The sequence below is a fragment of the Nanorana parkeri genome, unplaced genomic scaffold (assembly GCF_000935625.1).
Source record: "Nanorana parkeri isolate BGI_ZX_2015 unplaced genomic scaffold, ASM93562v1 scaffold151, whole genome shotgun sequence".
NCBI classification, from domain to species: Eukaryota; Metazoa; Chordata; class Amphibia; order Anura; family Dicroglossidae; genus Nanorana; species Nanorana parkeri.
The window spans coordinates 188,836-213,064 of record NW_017306419.1 but is presented as its reverse complement, the minus strand read 5'-3'; the positions used below and the strand labels follow the sequence as shown (position 1 = coordinate 213,064).

General features: G+C 41.1%; 1 protein-coding gene across 1 annotated transcript in view; it reads left to right on the top strand.

Moving 5' to 3' along the window:
* Positions 1-24,229, top strand: part of MACROD2 (MACRO domain containing 2) — a 1,661,433-nt gene that overhangs the window by 1,620,859 nt on the left and 16,345 nt on the right. The window contains exon 14 of the mRNA XM_018554264.1: positions 5,131-5,205. Coding sequence (XP_018409766.1) covers positions 5,131-5,205 — 75 coding nt within the window. The remainder of the gene's footprint in view (positions 1-5,130; positions 5,206-24,229) is intronic.

Here is a 24,229-nt window from a genome sequence, read left to right as displayed (position 1 = left end):
TTACTGTTGAGATCCATCCAGCTGCGTGAGTGACAGCTGGCTCTGCCTAACCAGAGGCAGAGCCAGCTGTGCCCGCTCCCTCCTCTCTTTGTTCCTCCACTCAGCGCTGGAGCATTAGAGAGGGGAGGGGAGAATCCCTGCGGGGAGCCGTGACTGACAGTCACCGTTCACTGCAGGGAGACGATCAGGAAGTGAGCAGATTGGTGCATGTTTCTGCTCACTTCCCAATGCATAGGGCCGACCTGTGACAGCTTCTTTGTCACAGGTCGGCTCTAACTATGAGGATTAGTGGAAATCTCTCACCTCAAAGATTTCCTTTAACTGATAGAGAGAAAAGTTAGGTCATCTGCCCTGCCAAACAGGTCTGTACTCTGTGGCAGCGCTGTGTAAAATTCAGAACTAGATGGACGAAAATACAAATCCTTTTGTAGTTAAAAGCTCCCGTATATGATGATACTTATTGAAAGCTTCTGAAAAGTAACATGTTTTAGCTTGACATTTACCATATCTATGCACTGTTTTTAATACCATTATTATTATTGTTGTTATTATCATGAATTAACTAACTTGTGTTGGTTATGTTTGCCGATTTAATGAAGAAACGAAGTATACTGCCATCATATAATTTTTTTACCTGAAAGCAGCAGGTGCAGTTGATTGTCTGTGCTTCTAACCTAAAATACTGGACAAAAAGGGAATTAAGTGCTGGACTGCTTCCTCCTAGACATTCAGCCGCATTGACCTGTAATAAATGAAGTGTGTATAGAAATCCCTTCCACTGTGTGCACACACAGGGTGTTTTCATAGGTTTTTCTCAAATATAGTAGAAAATGACTCTAGGTTAATTTTTTCACCATCTGTCTACATACAATACCTTCTGTCTATCACCCTACTAATTCTGCAATCTGCACCCCACACAGCTCTGTTAGTCAACCAATGTACAAAATGACAAAAGGCTTGGGTTATGAAAGTTTACACAAGGATAAGGATCTATATTTTAAACCATGTGACTGTAACTTTCAAGTCTCATTGAACTCATTGGAAAGTAACTGTCACTTTTTTTTAAATAAATGTGCCTGTGTGTTTTGTGAATGATCAGGAGGAGAGGCAGGAGGAGATGCAAGGTCTATAAGAACTACAGCATTCACATGCAAGCGGGCACAAGAGTAAGCAGGAGCTATACTTTCCCCCACATTATTATTATTATTATTATTATTATACAGGAATCAGGATACATAGCGCCGATAGTCTGTGCAGCGCTTTACCCTATAAGGAAGACATTACAGTTAAGTGTTTTAATACTGGTTAGTTGTTGTTGCCCAGAGTCAAGCTTTAAAAAAAGCACCCCACCTCCACCTGCATATTTATTGAAAAATAAATTATGTATGTACTTCAAATGAAGAGTCTTTTGGACATATACATGACTTCTTGAGGTCCTCTATCTCTCTGCCCCCAAGCAGTAGTAGAGTGGTCTTATATACTCTGCTTTCCACAGGCACATTGTGCTGTGTACTAGAGATGCACAGATACCCATACTAGTACTCGTACTCACCCAAATGCTCCAATACTTACCCCCCATACCGGAACTTCTGGTAAAAGGAAGATTTCCTCTGACCTGCAGTGTTGCAAGAGAACATGGAGCCGGCTTCCCTGCCAATCCGCATTGAGCCAGCGAAACAGAATGGAGCCAGCTCCATGTTCCCGGAAGTACCGGTATTGGTATTCGGTATCAGTGAGTACCGAAAGATAAATATGGGTACTAGTAGTCGATACCGAAAAAGCGGTATCGGTACATCCCTTCTGTGTACCCAGGAGAAAGTAGTGATACACCCACAGGGAGTGTTGTCTTAGCAACATGGGCTTACAGTGGGTTGAATGAAGATTGTTTTCATTTGTTAATTTGCTAGCTGTGGAACAGACTTTCTGCGGTGAGGAGGTAAGTATTGCATCAAAGCTTTATATTTACATTTGATATTGAAACTGGAGTTTTAAAAACTGAAACACTATTAATACTCAATGGCTAACCCCAGCTACAACTTTGGATATTTAAAATGACAATAATTAATGTTTACATCTGTTTTGTAAACATTTTTTGGAGCACATCAGACTAAAATTGAGATGAAGTTGAACAATTGTGGCCACTTTCTCCCTTCGTATTGTAAGTCACACCCCATGTGTCTTATATCAGCTGGATGTTTGGTGTGTAACATGGTAACTCGTACAATACTGCTTGAATAAGTTCACATTTATGCATTTGAGTTGGAGCATGCGGGGCTAAAAGGCACTCCTAATTTTGTTATGGTCCACATCTATTCAAAGTTATGAATGTAGAGGATTTCTGCCTAGGCACCAGTGTCTTTTCCTAGCCTTGTATTTGTCAGTGCTTTTGTTTTCATAAATGGAAAATAATCGACTTATTTTCTCTTATCCAGCCACTCTCCAGTAAATTAAACCATGCTTTAATGAAAAATGCATAGTTAAATTGAAAGAATATGATTTAAATGAAGGCGTCTCTCTTCAGGGCACAGGGTAAATAGGTTACATTTGTCTTCTGTCACCTAAAGAAATTCTTGCTCACAGAAGCTGATAGTTATTAAATGTCCTCAGAACACTCAACAGTCTATTGAATTACCTTTGCTTTATTTGTATGCAAGGACATTGCTTTAAGTGTGATATTTAATTCAGCTTGTTTTTTTTTGTGTGGCATCTTTTATAACCACTTATGCCACATTATATAACAAATGAACGTTGCATTAATTTATTCATCTGCAGCTACACAATACGAAAGTGGATCAGGTATCAAAACCAATATTATTCTGATTATATATACAGAATACTATATGCTCCAGTAAGTATTCCCATTAACTGCAATTGAAGGTTTCACCTGAAATCACAAAATAATTATGTCAGATTTCTTTGTCTATATGTGGTAGTGGTTGAGTAAGAAAGCTAGAAGGTATCAGTAATGAGAAATAGAATTTCTAATAACCTTACCATTGTAAATAATATATTTCTAACATTTTTAAAACAGTTTTAACTGTGAAGGCCTCCAGTGATATTTTTTGTATTTTTTTTTACATTTTCTCTTGATTTTATCTCTTGTATGCTTTATGAGCAAGTTGTTGGGTTTCGCATATCATCTGCACCCAGGCCCTGATGTGGGAGGTAGAATGTAAACCTGAGTAGCTGATACATTATTTTTTTTAAATAATAACGTTTATTGAGAAATTCCAAAAATACAAATGACAGGAACCAATGCAGATTGGTCTAGAGCAATCCTCCCCCACATATAATAATGTACTTACCATACAAGAGTAGATATACACCAGTATACAGTATATCAAGCAATCAAAAAATAATCTTGAATCCAGAGAGGATACACCATCACAAAGACAAAAAGGAAGAAAGGGGAAAAGAAAGGGAGAGAAGAGAAGGGGAATTCCTGTCTGGAGTTCAGACACCATGCAAAATAAACTCCCAGCAAACTTCATGCTTACAGACCAAAGACACGGGTGCAGCTTAGTGGAACAGGAAAATTCTATCCAGATGCTCCACGTAGCCAGAAAGTCAGAGTAGCAGTCATGCAAGCATGTCAAAGGAAAAAAACTTGAGGGGTGAGGGGGTCTAAACCCAAGGAGGGACATGAGGGGCAACGGGGTGAGATGTTGCTTTATGGACAGCCATGGAAGACCCAATCTGTGATATGACTCAATCAGGTAGTATAATTCCATGTGAGATTGACCTGATCCCCCATTCCACTTACTCCTAACTAAGATATCATGCCATAAATAAGCCAACTTGCAAGACCAGAGGTACTGAAGTAATAGTGATCTCAAGGTATGAGAAAAGGAGTGGGAAACATGGATGGGCAATGCCTAATGTTAAAAAAAAAAGCAACACATCCATCTTAAAAGGGCCATCTGACCCATCCAAGAATTCAGTCAATGTGGAACGTCGAGCGAATTGCCTCCACTGTCTCCACTGAACCAGTCCGGCTCCCAACCCCTGCCTAGATCGCAGAACTTGCTGGCACATCTCCTCGCTACAGCTCCTCTCAACCACAAAGGAAAGAGACTGATCCCCACAGCTTGAAACAGCTGAACCGCAAGTATCTGGGCTCTAAGCTCTATATTGAACTACCTGATAGTTGCCTGATACTACTGCTGATGAGTACATGTTGAAGTCAGATGCCTGTGTAATTACTACTGAAGGGTTACATGCCAACTGGAGTGTATTAAGAATTACTACTGAAGGGTTACATGCCAAATGAAGTGTATTAAGAGATACTGCTAAAGAGTACATGCCTACGCTATATGCCTATCTACTGACGTAAATTCCACACAGCTGTTGTTAATTGGGTATAAAGAGCATTATCAGTAATCCAGATTGCACAGTATTTCCCAGATGCACTGAGTGTTAGAGGCAGCCAATACAACTCGGGGTTGTGTGTGCAGTGATAACAATCTATAGCTCCTCCGGCTGGGTCATACTACAGTCCCATCAGACCCCTAACACTATAGTAACTTCCCTTGAGCTAAGGCTGGGATACATGATGTGGAACGACTTCCTAGCGCACTGAGTGTGTAGGAAGTCGCCTGACTGACCGAATCCCATACAGCCTACTAAATTAGTTCCGCAGCTGCCGTCCAAGGCCACCATAGCCGCTTGATTGTGATACTCACAGGAAGTGCCAAGAACACTGCATTTCTAGCAAATTCAACAGGTATTTTCTACAGGTGTTTTCTGAATTTTCAAAGACGGGCCTTCACATTATTTGATGTTTTAAGTAAACACAGGTTAATTTCATGACATGTTTCGGTAAATAAGGCCCAAAATCAATTACTTTAGTTCAATTCACTGTAATTCCTGCTTTAATAAATTAGTCAATTTGCATATTTCCTTTTTCATTTTATCTTTGTGCTATTTACTTATACAAATATATATTTAGGTTTTGTTTGCTATTAATATTTAATCAGCTAACACATTTGTCTAACGTTGAGCATTTTGTTTTTGTTAATGTAGCTTCATATGGGTAGTCAAGTGTAGCAAGTTTGTTTTGTAATGTGCTGTACAGTATATATACTGTATTTAGAATTAGAGGAAACTAAAAACCTTTTTTTCTTTACACAGAATTGGATGAAAAGAATGTACATTCACCTCCTTCAAAGAAAAGTAAAGCCAAGAAAGAAGATGAGTCTACTGCTAGTAAGTAATCTTTATAATAAGCAAAATGTACTGCCAATCAGTTTCTTGTTATTACTGCTCCCTTCTTTCCTTCAGGGCTTGGGCTTAGTCTATACTGCCCTTACTGTAGCACGGAAGCTTTTCCAGCAGTGGTTCCTGTCTATTTTAAGGAGAAAGAGCAGGAAAGATTCATACTATGTTGCGTTAATGCATGTGTGTTAACACAACATGACCATGATTTTCTGTATTAAAGGAGAACTATGGGGTTAGGGCTTTTCCCCATAGTTCTCCTTAGGGTAACGGGAGGACACAAACTAACATCCTCCCGTCACCCTAAGCTCAGTATACCGCGAGCTACAGCTCGCGGTATACTGAGACGCCGCAGCTGAAGCGGATCCCAACAATTATGTCTGCATCCGCCCAGCTGCGTGAGTGACAGCTGTACCCGCCCCCTCCCCCGTCCATTCAGCCAGTCAGATTGACCAGCACTAGATATAACACTGCACTTTTCATCATTGATGCTGCTACTCAATTTTGAATTAATCAGAATCATGATCTGTAATTGCTCATACTAAACTCATTTTCAGAAGAGAAAATGACTGCCATATACAATCTGAATCTAAAGTTGTAATAGCAGTGACAGTTAACATACAGAATTCTCAGTGCTATGCACAACCTGATCAAGGGTTGGTAAAAAGAGAATTTGTCAAGGAGATACCAGACTGAAAATCAGCCAACATACTTCACCGACTTTCATGCTTAAGAATGGCTACTGGCAGGGGAATGGAATAAGCAGGATAAATAAATCCAGTTGCATGCATGTTTCACATTTGTAGACATTGAATTCTTCTCTGCAGGAGACTGTTGATGAAAAGAAGAGATCTAGATTGATTGATCTATAGATTATTTATTATCATTGCCCTTTGCATGCAGTGATTAAATAACAATTGATAATCACATGCCTGATTCTGCATTTTGCTTTATGCTTCCAACTGGTGCTCTTTGGCAGTTGATTTTGATAGTATATTGAATTTTAAGAGAACTTCACATTTTACAGAAAATAGAGCATATTTGTTTTTACTCTGTGAATGCCACCTAAAAGCAAATGTGAGTTTAATCACTATAATAAACTTACATTTCAATTATAAAGTTATATCAGATTGGTACAAAGTAATACCTGGTCATCTGAACATGGCAGCTCAGCGTGACATTAAGGAAAATATATCTAAGTTTTTTCAGCCAACGTCGTGAGCCAAAAACCTTTTACTGAAACCAATGGAATATATTAGTTATGAATGATTGCATGGCTAAACAGAAAGCCAAAGATAAATTAGTTACCACCTCTTTGCTGAACATTTTCTAGTTTCGGTTTTGCATAATTATAATTTCCTTATACTTTCTGTATTGTTAAAGTACATATTTTACTCCTTTTTCAACTGTTTAAAGAACACAGATTGGTGATCGTTAAAAGTTTATAACACAATTATACAACTTTGTTTTATCACTTAGATGTAACATGAAATAGCATTTAACTTTAAAAATATTATATTTTATAGTGAACACTTAAACATTTTATGATAGGTCCATTAAAATAATTTGTTGTACATCAATGTGACATGCAGTAATTGCTAAACCCATAGTACAGAACATGTATTGCTAGATGACTGCTCATTTTGCACATATAAGGCCCCTTCACACAGGCGGTCCGATCGGTTCCACCTGTCAGTTTTTCAACTCTAATCTATGGGCAGCCATGTGTAAATGGATGTGCATCAGAGATTAGTTTCGCCGCACCTGATCGTGACAGATCCAGGGTAATCTGATGTAAAATTACACATGTCTGTTTACATCCGATTGCCCATAGACCATTACTTTACGTTTTTAACACCATCGCAAGATGGAGGAAAAAAACTGGACGGACACGTATGTCACAGTGGTGACATCCGATTGGTACCGCTCCGATCAGGAAGGGATCCAGGCACAGATCCCCTGCTTATCAGCCTGTGTAAAAGAAGGATTAAATGGTGGAATTAGCCATACTTGAATGTTGAGTTGAATTTCGGACCTCAGGCTGTATCTTCTGCATCTTTGCTGGACATTGATTCCTTTTTATGACATCATGCTTCACCAGGCCAAACCTACATTGTCTCCTCAGTGTCTGTTCAACAGGAGACAGCCTGCAGCCACACAACAAGGTCTGGACTATTTAATTAAATACCCTTTCATCGTGTGCTCACAAACATGTAAGCAGTTAGCACTGACTGGTTAGAGACATGCAATTGGTTAAGCTTACATGTAGACTGGTATTTGGACACTTTGCCCTGGAGATAAGGGGTTTGATTTACTAAAGGCAAATTGGCTGTCCATTCTACAAGGGAAATTACACTTTTCAGAGGAATTTTGCCTTAGTAAATGTGGTGAAATTTCACTTTACAAAGAACACCCAATCATGTGCAAGGAAAATAAAAAAAACTGTACTTTTGCTTGCACATGATTGGATGCTAGAAGTCAGCAGAGATTCACCTCATTTACTAAGCTGAGGGGAAACTTACCCTGCAAAGTGCAAATTCATTTACAAAGTGAACAGCATATTTCCCTTTAGTAAATTAACCCCAATGTCTATTATGAACAGGCTCAGATTGTCACAGTGCATTTAATGCAATTTAGACCCAGAAGTGTGTACTGAACCTGCATTTGTATTAAAAATTAATCTTTAAACTGAATCTGGGCAAATCAGTTTGATCTTCCCACCCTAGGGCACCGGGGGTGGCAAAGAGCCCAGTGCCCGTCCACATTGGTCACCAGTGCTTGGGGAGGGGGACATCTATTTTTTTGGGAAACCCCTTTCAAATCTGCCCCTCCAATGCTAAATGGCATGCAGGCTGGTATCAACATAGCAAGGGGTCTGAATACTTGCCAATCCTTTACTATGGGGATAGCAGCCCACATGCCTAGAGTGCCAGTCCGTTTGGAAGGAGGGAGGGAGGGATGCCTTGTTTTGTTAGTTTGGCATAAAATGGGCTCAGTTGATGTTAATAATGTCATTAAAGACAGTAGTGCTGGTGATTCCATTGAAATAATTACTGGAGGGAAATAGATCATGAGATTTGACAGGTTAGACATGTAATATGGACAGCTGCTGTTGTAAGGGCAATATCATGTTGGCGCCCTGTGACATAGAGATGATTTAACCAGAAACCTTAGTGACATTTCTATATTCTTTGTATAGTTCGGGAAATAATGCATTACTTCTCTTTCTTGAGGGTACCATGTTAGATGTCACCTAAAATAGGAACATGAATACAGTTACTCCTGCATGTATCCTTGTATTTTATAAATTACATGAGATCATAGCACACTAAAATTAGACAGCTGTTCATATAAAGTAGGCCATACATTAGTATGAGTGTTTCTTAAGTATAGCGTAGACTGTTTCAGAAAGGTTTAACAACTCCATAGAAAATACAGCTCGGCTGTAATTGCCAATCTAGCACAACCACCAATTTTTCAGTACCCTGTAATTTACCACAAATGTCCACTTTACGCTAACTCTTGACCTCATGGAAATTTCATATTACATGAATTTATTTCAGGATACTGTTTCTGTAATAGGTCAGATCTTACCGTTCACCTGCTAAAGAAGACCAACACAATGAAATTCATAAATTCAATACCAGAATCTACATGCAGCATACAGTTTTTGCAGGTACTACACGCTGACTCTTGGCATTTAGCATAGGTCAAGCCTGTGTTGCTTTGCTAAGTACACCCAACACTTCATTATACAGGACTGGTACAATTTTTTTACAGTTTTGGCCAAATTTGGTTATTAAAGTATATTTCCAGCCAAAACATTTTGAGGGGAATTTATCCGCTTCGCTCTCCTCCCGGTCTCTGAATGCAGGAAGTGATGTATATTACATCACTTCCGCATTCCTCTGTCAATCTCCGGTACAGAAACCGGAGAGAAGCTGATGAAGCAGATCTGTGCTTCATCAGCTTCTCTGGGGGTCCCTAGGTGACATTAGGGGTCTTAGAGACCCCTGATGTCTCCATAAAGGGGACCTTTAACTGTAATTTGTTATTACATAGGGTACTTCTTAGCACCCTATGTGATAACAATAAAGTTAAGTGTAAAAAAAAAAAGTTAAAAAAAAATTGCTCACAAAATAAATAAAAATGTACACACATAAAACAAAAAAAACCCCACAAAAATGTTTTAAAGTCCCCCACATAAATGCTCCAATTATGCTGCACGTGTTACATGTCGTAATGAGAGCAATAATTTTAGGGCCATTAATTGCTGATAACACTAAACTGATGAGCTGTAAAATCATTTAAATTGTCGCCTATGGTCAATTTTGGCTATGGTGTTGTTTTGCGATTTCATGGGCGCGCACAATTTTAAGGCTTGACATGTTTGGTGTCTATTTACCCGACGTGACCCCGCCTTTTATATTTTACCAAAAAATTGGGTACAAATAAATGTTTCCTAAAATAATAAAGTGAAAACCATTTTGTTTTTAAATATTCGGTACTTTTTTGTTATATAGTAAAAAAAAAAATAACCCAGTGGTGATTAAATACCACCAAAAGAAAGCTCTATCTGTCCCCAAAAAATGGTATTAAATTAATTTCAGTACAGCGTTGCATGACGGAATAAACGTCAGCAAAGTACCGCAGCGCTGAATACTGAAAAATGGCCTGGACAGGAAGGGGGTGTAAACACCCCGGTCAGCAAGTGGTTAAAGAGATTTTTCCTCACTTTCTGTCTTGGTGAAAATGTATTTACTAGAGTGAAAGAAGTGAGAGAAACTCTGAAACAGGGTCATAGACAGCAAGTAAAAGATAATGGGGATTTTAGGTTTACTCTATTCAGCTGGAAAAATATGCATTTATGTATGTGTTGCTTTTGCAGATTTCCCCCATTTCCTGTCTTGTAAAATAGACATTGTCACCAGGAAAGGGAGTTAGAGAAGCCCCAGAAAGCAGATATATCCTGACATGGAATCTAACCTTTTCCCACAGTTTTGTGTTGACATACCCTTTAAGGTAGCCATTCTCAACCAGTTCTTGAGGAAACTGTAGGTTTCCTTCTGAGGTTACTAGGAGGTACTTAAGGGAAAAGCAGTGGTTGATAGGTTTCCTACCTGATAGTGCTTGAATTGTTTAATACACCAATATCACACATTAGAGTCGACGGTGTAGGACCAGTAGATCTTCTCCTCTCAATTCTCAAGTTAGTAGCTGGCTCACAATAACAACCTTTTAAACCATTTGCGAGGGGGCCATTCTTCCTTCTTACCTCCCCCCTTCCAATGTAATAGGCCATTTTTACCAATGACCTTAGCCATGTAAGTGGCACCACACTGACCACCAATGTGAGGGACATTATTCTCACTAATCGCATTCTTTCCAATGATTGCCAGTGCAAAGGGGGCCATCTTTTACTGACCATCAGTCTAAGGAGGTCTTCCTTCCTTCTCCACTGATCACCAATATAAGAGAGAATTTATCCACCGACTGCCACAGTAAAGGGGCACTACACTGTCTGTTTTTGTGTGACCACTATTACTATTTGTATTGTTTCATGATCATTACTAAAAACAAATGTGTCATGTAGAGTAGGGGATATTATAAATGATCCACTCTAGTTGTCAAATGCATCATATTCTTCATTATTATATGTATTATATCTACTAACTGATCCAACTAATGTACTGAGAGCTTTATATCTAATCAATTTCAGCAGGGGGTCCTGAAAACCCAAAAAATTAATTGGAGGGTTTCTCAGTGGAGAGGCGGTTGAGAAAGGCTTCTTTGAATTTGAAATCTGATACATTGACAGGAGACACTATGAAAGCCTCCAATTTAGCTGATTTATTTTCGGTAACCTAACCAAATGCCAAGTTAATTTATCAACTAAGAACGTGTCTATTTGCCAGTTGGCCTTTCTGGGAACCATTACCAGATTACTTTACATAAATTGCAGCCGTCTTCCTCCATAGAAGTTAAAGAGAGGCTGTTCCTGAGTAACTTAATAAATTGTTTGGAAATACTCTTAAAAATAATTACTGAGAGGACAAATTTCAGAAGTAACCCAACACAGGCCAAAAATATTGAAAGGTACTTTATCAAATGTGCAAATAATTCTATAAATGGATGCTTAAGTATTTTCTTTGGCATATCTGCTATTTTGCATTAGAAGGAAAGCTATTTTAGAATTGGGAGTCAGACTTCCATCAGTCAGGATGTTTTCTGCCTCACTGATCGCTGTGAACATAAGTGACAGTTTATTTATTATATTTTACATGTATTGCGCATGAGGTGTCTGCGGCTATTTGAAAGTGGCTGCCATGGCGGCTGTCATTTTGCTTATTATGCCTCTTTGTAATTTAAGGCATGCTGGCTCCTTTGTGCTTTTAGAATGATGAAATATCGGCGATAAGCGCATTAAAGCAACGGCTGCATATTGGATTAATTGTCTGCCGCTCTGTCCATTGTAGTGTTGGAGAGCCTGTTGTTCTTTTGGATTCACATTGATTTTGGATTTGCTGGATTCTTGGTAATACAGTTGAGAGTGTTCATTCACTTTGTGAGATGTGCTGTTGCGTACAAAGCCAACGAGTCTTTTCAGGTGGAAGTAATTCACATAGCTTGCTATTACACACAGAAATGGGTATATTTAGGAGAGACCTTCACAAGTATATATTATTACCTGATAGTCACTGTGCACAACTACCTGTGTTGCATGTATTGGTTTGTTGGTGTGTGATATTTGTTTTATTTATAGCTTTCTTAAAGGGACAAGAATAGGCTATTGCTAATGTAAAAAAAAGACTACCGAGAACAGGTACTTATAGACTTTTTTTGTAGGTATGTATATACATATTTGTTTCTGGAAGCAAAAAGATGACAACAGCAAAAGAAGAAAACATTAATCGGTAGCAAATAAATCTAAAACCCAACTCTGATCTCAATAAGAAGAAACAAAACAGGAAAAAACCCTTCCACCCCCCGCTCATGAGAATGCAACTGCTTGTTCCTTGCAAGCTTTGCCATATTTCTCTTCTACCAGTTTAATTTGTGACAACTGGTCCATCAAATATGCTTTTTATGCTGGCCAGCAACCTGTCCTGTTACTGTTTATCCCACTCACATCAGCATGCCAGAGCATTTTAATCACTGCAGGACCAGCTGCCACATCATCAGAATGAGACGTGGCTTGGTTATTGGTAGGAATGCTCGTCTACATTTTAACACTGGAAAGACGAGGAACAGACCAACAGCTGTCACAAGACCATGGAGTAAGGGAGGTACTTACTCCATGTTGCTTACATTATGTTGCTAACCCAATCCTTTGCAAAAATTCAAAATAGATTCTTCAGGGGTAGGGGGATTTTATATACAGACATATCAAGGATCCTAAAGAATAGAAACCCCCTTCCCATATCCCAGATCTGTATTTGCGATACCCCTTCCATCAAAAAGGGAGAACAAAAGTGGGGGTAGGAGGGAGTGGGGGCAATTGCCTACAAACAAATGGCAAAAGTATTTTTTTTAAATGTATCCTAAAATTATCTTGATGTGTTCTCTGCATAGAAAATACTATAAACAATTTTAGTTTAAAATATATCTAAAACAGGGACCGTTTTAGATAGAATGAGATGTTTGAAGATCTGTAAGATTATTGTTGCTCTGTGTAGCTACTGGGAAGATCCATTATCACTAGGACAGAAAGTGGAGGCAAAAATTGTCTCTGAAACAGGAACGGAATAGAAAATATTTCAAGTCTATTAAGGCACTCTAATATTATAGCGGCTAGGCAGAAATAGACAGCAAAAAGACAGGAAAAGAGCAGAATAAACTGATAGATTGTTATCTACCTATTAATGTTAAAACAGATTTGGCTATCGTTTGCTTTTAAGTCTTTTCTGGGGGTTGACAACCCACCTACATTTCAAGGGTCACGCATGTGCAGACACAAAGGATGCTTACTGTTATTTTCAAAAGAACAGCAGCAACAGCAGCATGACACTGGCATAGCAGGATCCACCTTCACCTCTCTATCCAGCTAATTAAATTAGTTTGGAAGACATGTAAGGCAAAATGAGGTGAACCTTATACATGACACAGGGGGAAATGGTGGCAGAGTGCTGGTGTTTAGAAGTTCCTACACATACCTGCAGCAGCCTCCAAAACCATACTGTCTCAGCCAATTGTGAGGACATTCTGCCAGGCAAAAATTCAGCACTTGCAGTAGTGTTAAGGCTTGCTGAAACTTTGTCAGAATGGCCAGAAATGCAAGCATGACAGCATAGTTTAGGGACCTGCAGAAGTTTGCCCTCCTTCCTCCCAGTTTTTAATATAGTAGAATCTATGGTAGAATTTTTAGCATGGTGTAACATGATCACTTTAATTCTTTCAAAAAAAATATTATTTGATTGAAAGTGAGAAGACATGTGTATTGGTTAGTATCTGATTCTCATAAAGTATGTATATTTTGCTGAATATTACAGAATCATATCAGGTGGACAGCAGGTGGTGTTTTCACCTGTTCAGAATCCCATCTGCAATCTGCGATTTTTGTTGTTACAGCAATGTTCATGACAGGTTTTCAGATAATTAATTTTATGTTTCAGATGAGTTAAAAATGCTAAAATATAGAACATTCAAATGTAAAGGAGCCTCTTTGTAAAAACTGGAGAAAATAAACTAATTGCGCATACTTACATTAGTCCAGCCTGTGCCAATGTAAGTATGCTTATGCCATACCTGGTCAGCTGCTAGGGATCCTATAAAGCACCGCAGTAGCCGGAGCTACTACAGTGCTGACAGTGACCTTCCGGGTCCTCTACTCTGCTATGTGGCTTTTCCTCTGCTCTGAAAACACAGGTGGTTACACGCTTGGCACAGCGACTATTCAGAGAACGTCTAGTATTTTTATCAATGCATACAAGACATATTCAGAATGGAGGAGAGGTGGTGATGTCCCGAATTGTCCCTCATCCAATTAGAGAATACTTGGTATTCAGTAATAAAAATATTAGGTGTTCTCTGAATAGTCACTGTGCCAAGTGAATGACCCATTGTGTTTTCAGAGACAGAGGAACACAGCACAGCATTATACAAGACCCGTAAGGCCTGGTTCAGACCTGGGCATTTTGTAGCGTATTCGAATGCTTTGCAAAACGCTCAAACCCCGAAATCCCATTATTTCCTATGGGTATGGTTCACACCTGGGCGTATTACAGGCCGTATGAACGCGCTACAAAACGACCTACACCCAAAGAAGTACAGGGGCTTCTTTGGGGCGTTTTTGTTGCACGTTTCCATTGGGCTACAGCCAAGTAGCCCTTGGAAATGCTGCTTGTCACGCATTTTTTAACCGCGAATCGCGGTAAAAAGGCGCTTTGCGAAACGCGCGACAAACACGCATATTCGATACGCCTAGGTGTGAACCCAGCCTAAGATTGCGACCAGCATTGAAATAGCTCTGACTACTACAGTGCTTAACAGGAGGCAAAATAATTAATACCTAGAGTTCATCTTTAAATATTCTCTAATACACATACTGTATGTTGAGTGTTGTGAACTAACAATTATGTATGTACCATATATATGATCTGTGTTCCCTTCAAATTATAGTATATAATGACTGTTGAAGAAGTATGATTTACTGAAACCTTGGTAGCAGTAGTAAAGATGTTCTACCTTGGTCAGAATTGGAGACTTACTACAAGTTCTGTCAGCGGACATAGAGGTGGGGATGGCATCTGGCACCCCTTTTTCTGTACAAGATCTTATCAATCCACATCATAAACAGAAATATATTCACGTTTTTTTCCAGCTTATCTTCATATTGCAGTCATGTGTATAGTAAAAATGAATAGTTATTTATATTGCACAAGTAGCCACCGAAAGACAGCATACATGTAGCCCCATTTAACATGATCCTGGTATTTCTTTTCCAGTTTGACTTTGCTGTAGGTCGATTTAGACAGAAGTGGCCAGAAAATGCTAATTGTGTGCTAAACACAATTAATGGATACATGATTTGCATTTGGACTTTTTTTTATATGTGTCCACACCTTGTTAGATCTGTCTGGTTCATTTTATGTTCATTCTCATATTTAAAGCTTGAGCCAAGTTTTCAGACTTCTTATAAGAATTTGTACAATGTATAGTGACAGATGTGGTCACTGAATTTCCTGCCCTGACCATACACATGAGTGTTTTAGGCACTATACAAAGAACAGTTAGGTTAAACTTTATGCAATTTTAATTGAAGATTAGGGCTTAAACACTCGAGTGATTGTTAGATATATATTTTTCCTTTTTATCACTGTGTTGCCTTCATATTTACATTTGTATTGGCATACATTCTTTTTGTACTAGCTGCTTTTACTAAATATAGAAACTGCTTTCAAAAGCAATATAATAGGATGCTTCTGCATAAAAACATAGTACAACACATTACACTTACGATTAAGAAGTATAGCACCATAGTAACAGATTGACCATTTTACTATGTGCTTACATTAGTGTTAAAAGATAACAGTGACATGTGAAGGTGGCCATAGTGATAAATTGAGTTTTTATTTGAAAAATAAACTGTATTAAAGCCTATCTCTAAGCAAAACGAGGAACTACCATTGCAGTGGGGTTAGCCCTGCACTGCAAGGGTTAAGTGCTCGTTTATGCCTAGGAGACAGGAAAAAGCTACTTTACTCACCTGATGCCCACTCCCACTGGCTTCCTTTGGGTTGCTAGGCCGGGCCCCACAGCCCCTTTTCCCCTTCACTCTGGTGGTCTACGGACCAGTGATATGATCATGTCCAATGCAGGTTCCATAGACCTTCATTAGACATGAGGACACTGAGGGACATTCCACAGCTGGTGCGAAAAGAAGAGAAGTGTGTACTCACAACCAGGGATCAGGTAAGTAAAAGTGCTATGCTCCGGCCCCCTAGGCATAAACAAGCATGTAACCCTTGCAGAGCAGGGTACTCCCCCCCAACTAAACTACAACTGAGGGGTCTATTCATGAAGCAGCCGAAGGATCTAGCCGTAGCTTCGGCCGATCCTTCGGCTAGATTTGGCCCCAGGACCCCTTCGGTTCAGTAGAATCTAGCAATGCATTCTTATGGCCAGTGTTTCTCTCCTTGGCGGCCGGGAGTGGAAGACTCTCAGAGTGCCCGGAGAGTTTTTTTGTTCCTTTTTTTTTTACGGCAGCAGAACCGCCGGCCAATAGAAAACTGTTGGTCGGAGCTAGCTGTCATTGCTAGCTCCGCACAATGGTTTTCTATTTATTTTTTTGGACCTTTAAAACTATTTTTCTGTTCTGCGCGGTCCCTCTGAGGGACCGGGCAGAACAGCTCAGCGGCATTCGGCTATTCACTCACTGCTGTTCGGCATCTATAAGAATAGACCGAACAGCAGCTACTAGCCTGCCGGAGGTTCGGCTTAGCCGATCCAGATGTTGGATCGGCTGAGTCGAACTCCTTCTGCACTTCGGGTCGGCCGAACATGCTGAGCATGTTCGGCCAACCCGAAGCCACCCGATGTACGGCTGATTTCAGCCGGTATACGGCTGAGATCAGCCGTACCAGCCTGAAGTGAATAGCCGAACAGCGTTCAGCTCACTTCGCTTTAGGTCGGTCATTCATTCGGCTGCCTATTGCAGGTTAGTGAATAGACCCCTAAGTTTTAGAAGCAAATCAGCTAAATGTTGAGGACCTCGTAGCCTTCTCTGGTGCCACCGCACTTGAGCAAACATATCACTAGGATTCACTGAAATAGGAAATAATGTATAATCTAATTCATAGTAGCAGAATCTTTTACTTTGTTAGACATCAGTCAGTGGGGGAAGTTTGGCGTTTAAGTGATAAACTTAAAGTGATAAACTGGAATTAAGTTATTATAGATGCGAACTATCACAACACATTAGATTTTTGTTACAGGTGTATGATGCAACAAAGCAAGGAGAGAAAATGGCACGTAGCTTATCAATTTAGATCCACCGTGGGAAATGTATATGGAAAGGCAGCTGACTACAGGTTCTACCAAACATTACCCAGTACTCAGCCCTGCCAGCCAGCAAGAAGCATCTAACATTTTAAAAATAAGAAGAGATTCTGTTTGAATACGCCTTCTTATATAAGTGAAAATCTTACACAAGATGCTTTTGCAGAGTATGGTCTAGTCTATGAGCATATCTGAAAAGGGCCTACTTAAAAAAAAAATCACATAATTAAATATGTATGCCGCACTTGGGAACCTGTACATCAGCCAATTTTCTCTTCACATTTATAAAAGGTTGAACACCTATCTGAAAAAGAAAAAAAAAGAAAAAACAGTGAACTGTTTTTTGAAAGATCTGAACAAAAGGGCCTTTTGTTTTGTTTAAAAAACCAAACACACCTGCTGAACAGGAAAAAAGTTCCCAAAATGTAAAGTGATTAATCTTATACTTTCATGAGGCCATTGCAGGCCTCCTACTAAAAATGCTACATGCCTGGTTGTGTCTGATTTCAGTATGTTTCAGTCACAGTCCAGGAACAAGCTTGATGTAAATGAGTGTCAGAGTGGCTGATTTCTCTCTTATCTTCTTCCGGGTGAGCAACTTGGATGGCAATGAAGTCCATGTATTTGAATAGAGAAGTAGAAGAAGACAAAAGTTAAATAATGGCAGCCTCCAGTAATCTCTCATGGCAGTGTATCTTAAAAGTGGAAGTAAAATCAGTAAAGATTAAAAATCCCTGGGAGGTAGGGATTTTGGGCAGAAGAAACGTGCAAAGTCTCTTCTGCCAAAACATTATTCCTCCATCCCCCAGCAATTTTTAATCTTTTCTGCACCATACAGTATACACATTCAGCCCATTCACACCATGCAGTATACACATTCAGCCTATTCATACCATGCAGTATACACATTCAGCCCATTCATACCATGCAGTATAAACATTCAGCCCATTCATGCTGTGCAGTATGCACACTCAGCCCATTCACGGTATCTCTAAGGCGCTGTGAATGGAACATGTGTCATGGAGGATTTAACATCATCAGTGGCCACCCAATGGCTGAAGAGGACTTATGGGAACCCGGAAGTGTTAGTGGTGGAGATGGCAGCGGCAGGGGACAGATCGTACATTGCTGGAGAAGGGCACACACAGTTTGGTTTACCTTAATGTGCAAGTGTTGTGCATACTTGCACATTAGGGCCAAAAACAAACATTTACACAGTGGTTTACTTTCTTTCTCTCAGAGAGCGGACGAGAATCTATATTTATGTTTCCAGTTGTCATAGTTCCATACTAACAGTGTTCGGCTCACTTCACTTCAGATCGGTCATTCACTCGGCTGCCCTCGGCAGCTTCGTGAATAGACCCCTATGTGTTGCTGAACGCATAGTAAACAGAATGGTGCGGCAAGGGTTGCTGCCTTTTCTTCAAGCGAATCCCGAACAGTCTAACACCACAATGCAACTTTTTTTATAATAAACAAGAGAGAACGAGGAGAGAGGGAGGAGAGACAGACATGGGAGAGAAAGAGGAGAGACAGCCAGGGGGAGAGCGGGGAGAGACAGGAAGGGGAGAGAGAAGAGAATGAGGCGAGACAGCCAGGAGAGAGACAGCCAGAATAGAGAGAGAGGAGAGACAGCCAGGAGAGAGAGTGAGAAGAGACAGCCAGGGGAGAGAGAGAAAAGAGACAGCAACGATTGAGAGAGAAGAGACATCCAGGGAGGAGAGTGAGGAGAGACAGCCAGGGGAGGGAGCAGGGAGAGACAGCCAGAATAGAGTGAGAAGAGACAGCCAGGAGAGAGAGCGAGAAGAGAGAGCCAGGGGAGAGAGCAAAGAGAGACAGCCAGGAGAAAGATTGAGGAAAGACAGCGAGGAGAAAGATTGAGGAAAGACATAAAGTGACAAACTCAGGAGTTAAATCTCGAAAATGCATTCAAGTACCTTTAACGTTTAACAAAAATAGAGCTTACTTGTGCATCACTCAGCTGTAGATCCTCAAATCATCTCTGAATTGGTGCTGACACTGTTCTTCCTTCTGGAGGGTGGCTAGTTTTATTCCCCTGTGTGTGTTGTAAAGTAGCCACCACTCCAAGCTTGCTCCCGTGATGGACTACAATCTCACGTTTAGTCTACTAATGTGTATTGAGATTGCAGTCCATCATGGGAGCGAGCGGAGTGGAACGACAGTGTCAGCACCAATTCAGATATGATTTGGGGATCTACAGCTGAGTGATACACAAATAAACTAAATTTTTGTTAAAAGTTAAAGTACTTGAATGCATTTTTAAGATTTAACTCCTGAGTTTAGTGTCACTTTAAAGATATAATGACAAATGAGAAGCCCTAAACAGAGGAACAGATCTCTAATGTACAACAAAGACAGCAAATGGCAAGTAGCATTTCAGCAGACATACATACATATATAATCCAAATGAACACATAAAAACTGATTCAGAATGTTTGAATTTTAATTAACCATTCATCAGCTATTTATTTTAAACATGGCGATCCCCATGACATTTTCAAGTAGCGCTGTTCCCAATGACAGCATTTAAAGGTATTCTTTAATTAGCTAGAACAAAGCCTTCTCTTGATCCTCTGTTTTGTCTTTATAGTTCATCTGTATCACGAATAGTTGGGATGAACCAGATATGTTACTATAGCAATAAACTGCTTAATGGTTAGGATAAAAACAAAAATAATTATTTGTGCACAAAAAAACATTATCTTCAGCACAAATCTGTCATATGCAGATTACTCCCTGATATGTTACATTCATTAAACTTTTCATAATCCTATTAATTTAGTAGCACATTTCCCTCTGCAAACAAAGCACTTTCAAAACTGGGCAAATTGAATATTATTTTTTATTGGGACGACAGTGTAATCCATTGTATGTTTAATGTGCAAACGTCTAATAAAGGCCTAATAAAAACAGAGTATGTGTTTATTTAGACTATTTACCTTACAATGTTAAAAAAGCGCCGTTGCTGAAATGCATAAAGCAAATAGCAACCTAAAACCTATACATATATTTTTTTTTTATTCCGAGCTTACTTTTAGAAAAGGCACCTGCTCCCCCTACTGGACATGAGTGGGATATACCAACCGGTAGTTTGTGGTTTATTGGAACATGTAAGCCATCGGTTTGCTTGTTAGCATGTAGCACAGTGACATTGTCTAATATGAACATGCATTGTACTGTGCATGCTTCATATTTCCCTAGTAAAAAAAAAAAAAAAAAAGCTCGGTTTTTTTTAAAAAAAAAAAAAAAAAGGTCAGTGGATTTTATTGCATGGAATAAGAGATGGGAGAGGGAGAGCGGTCATGAAAGGATAAAGGGATATAAAAGTTAAGAGCAGGGAAAAGCTCAGCGGTATGTGAAAACATGTGTTTAATATTATATCAGCCCTTTTCAGATTTCTGGGAATGAATTTCCTTTTTCGTGCCATGCGAGCTCCATTTAATAGATCCGTGTCAGCATTCTGAATCGAAGCACAAAGGATGGCTCTGTGATCAGTGGAGCGGTATGATGCACGGTTGAACCTGGGATTATGAGGCTCGCAGAAAGCGCTGCACCGGTTAGAGTACATATTGTGATCGTCACTTTAATCATGACGGTGCAGATAACAGAAGTATGATTGTCTTATATAGAGTGAACTCCCACTGAAAGCAGCAAAACAGAGCTTGGGATAATAGTCCCCCCCGCCCTGCCTGTTTTATGTGCAGCTGCTGCTTGATAAATCGTTTCAATCTGGAAACAGATAGAAGAGGGGGGTAGAGGAATTAAAGGTGAAATCTCAAAATAAAGAGGATTTATGTCATTTGATTACATTCCAAAATTACTGAATCATAATAAAAGTAGGCAACTTATCATTCCTATTTTTTTATATCAAACTGGTTTGTGTTTCTTTAAAGTGACACTGTTGTTGCCCCCAAAAAATCTATAGCACAGTTCCCTGCAAAATAAAAAGTATTATACTTACCTCTCTGATGCTTTTTACCCACCATTAAATCACTACAGCCTTTGTCAGAACCTTTAGAATTTGTCACTACAGGACTGTTAGATGCCTGTGTCCCCCCACCATGAGCTGCGGTTGTCTCCACTGACCCCCTACGTCACTGCTGTGTCTTGTTGTAGTTAGGGATGTTCAGATACCAGTGCAGATACCAGTGCCGATACTTGGCATTTTCACAAGAACTACCAGGGTTGCAGCGTTTGCAGCTGTGACTGGGCCCTGGCGCTCCACCACTGTCCTGAAATCAATAGTCTGCATTGTTTTAGAAAAACTGTCACATGACAATAAAAAAATGTATCAGTAATTGGTATCTGTTAGGACTGTCATAGATTCGCCCGACGCGTCCCCTCATTCCCGCGGCGCGCCGGCTCAGTGGTGACGTCACGCCGAGCTCCTCCCACGGGGCGCGGCCCCGCACGTAAAACCGCAGCTGTGTCGTTCACTCGGCGTTCTCTTGTTGTGGAGCGTCGAGTGACGAACAGTAAACCCTGCCAGCTCTGCCTTAACCGACCCTCTCAGACAACCTGCTGTCTGGAGAGTGCCACGCCACTGACACAGCCATAGACCCGGATCTGAGGTCCTGCATATCGCTGCCAACCAGGAAGCCTTCCATTTCCCCCTGCAGTGTGAACCACATCTAAGCGCAAGTACCTGGGGTCTGATAATACAGACATACTATCACGTACCTGAGGCTGAGACTGGAAGATGGGGAGGCGTCTCTTGCGAATCGTGTTCTGCGACCCCTGGAGTTGGGAACAGAAGGGTACAGGGCAACGAGGAGCACGAGTGCCGTAGGCTGGAAACACCCACAGCGTGGTGACAACAGTGAAGAGAAGTCAGGAAGCCAAGGTCAAATCCGATCGTGCAGGTGAGGTACAAAATTGTAAGGCAAACTCAATATCCAGGAAACAAGCCGAGGTCAGGGGCTGGCAGCAAGCAGAGAATAGTCCAGAGCAATCCGAGTCAAGGCAGGCTAAAGTAACAGATACAGAACACAGGCACAAACACTAAGCTGACAAGACCATCAGCAATGCAAGAGAGGCTGGCTCCTCCTTTTATAGTCCCAAGGCTCACAGACAGCTACCTCACTTCCTGTGCGTTTTCCCGCGCACCTTGCCGCAATTCTCGCGCATGCGCAGTTTGCCGTGATTCTCGCGCATGCGCAGTTTGCCGCGATTCTCGCCGTTTGCAATCGTGCCTTTACAGTGCCACCTCTAATGGGCAACCTCCGGATGCCCAATTGGGCTGCAGTGAGAGGATGAGTCTGAAAAAACTTTCGAACCAGCATTTGAGCGTGAACATTGGAATCAGGTTCCCAGGAATTTTCTTCAGGACCATAGCCCCTCCATTTGACCAGAAATTGAAGATGACCGCCACAACGTCTGCAATCCACTATAGCCTCTACCTCAAACTCCTCCACCCCATCAACAACAGAAGGAGCCGGCGGGCCAGGGCCACGACCAGAAAAAGCTGTTTGCCGTTTGAGCAGGGACACATGGAACACGGGATGTACCTTAAAAGAGGATGGTAATTCCAATACGTAGGCCACCGGGTTAATCTTCCTCCGAATTCGAAAAGGGCCAAGGAATTTAGGAGACAGCTTCTTAGAGGGACAGGAGAGCCATAAGTTAAGGGTAGAAAGCCACACACTATCCCCAGGCTGGAGATCCAGCTCACCCCTACGTTTCTGATCATAATAGGTCTTGTGATCACGCTGAGCTTTGGCGATTGCCGTCTGCAATACTCGTGTATTGGACCGCAGAAACTGCATTCGGTCTTGGACCGCTGGAACCTGGACGGTGGAGCAGAAGGTAGGTAAGAAGGTAGGGTGAAATCCAAAGTTTGCAAAGAACGGGGATTGAGACGTGGCGGAATGAACAGAGTTGTTGTAAGCAAACTCAGCAAATGGGAGCAAGGACACCCAGTCGTCTTGAGAAAACGAGAGGAAGCACCGGAGATATTGCTCCAACGTTTGATTGGTGCGCTCTGTCTGGCCATTAGTCTGTGGATGGTACGCTGTGGAGAAGTTGTTGGCAACCCCAAGAGACTTGCACAATTCACGCCAGAATTTGGAGGTAAATTGGACACCCCGGTCAGAAACAATATTGCTAGGAAGGCCATGGAGGCGCACAATCTCCTTGAAGAAGGCACGGCTGGTATCAGAGGCGGTCGGGGTGCCGATCATTGGGACGAAGTGTGCGATCTTGGTGAGACGATCCACCACCACGAAGATGGAAGTGAATGCATCAGAAGGCGGCAAGTCCACGATAAAATCCATGCCGATCATATCCCATGGCCGGGGTGGAATGGGAAGCGGCCGTAACAGGCCCCAGGATCGGCAACGTTCAGTCTTGTTACGGAGACAGATGACACAAGAGCGGACGTACGACAGGCAATCCTTCCTCAACCCCGGCCACCAGAAGGACCGCCGCACCAAGTCAATCGTCTTGCGAACTCCGAAGTGACCTGCCAGTTGATGATCATGACACATCTGAAGAACCATGACACGAACCTCGGGTGGTATGAACACCAAATCGTTCAGAAAAAATAATCCCTCCTCACCAAAATAGGATGAGCAGCCCCTTCCAACAAATAACGCCATTCTTCTAGAGCTGCTTTAATCGCCAGCAGTTCACGATCACCCACATCGTAATTTAGTTCCGAAGGGGTAAGTTTCCGGGAAAAAAATGCCACAGGATGGAGTAAGGATCTTTCGCCCTGTCGCTGGGACAGGATAGCTCCGACCGCAACCTCCGAGGCATCTACCTGAAGAACATATGGCAAAGTCGGGTCAGGATGTTTCAAGATTGAGGCAGAGGTGAACAGTTTCTTGAGGTCGTCGAAGGCCATCTGGGCCGAAGGGGTCCACTGGAAATGTGTGTTCTGCTTGGTAAGCTGCGTAATGGGACTATAAATCGCCGAAATCTTTTTGATACATTTTCGGTAGAAATTTGCAAACCCCACAAAGCGTTGGACACCCTTGCGAGTGACGGGGTTGGGCAA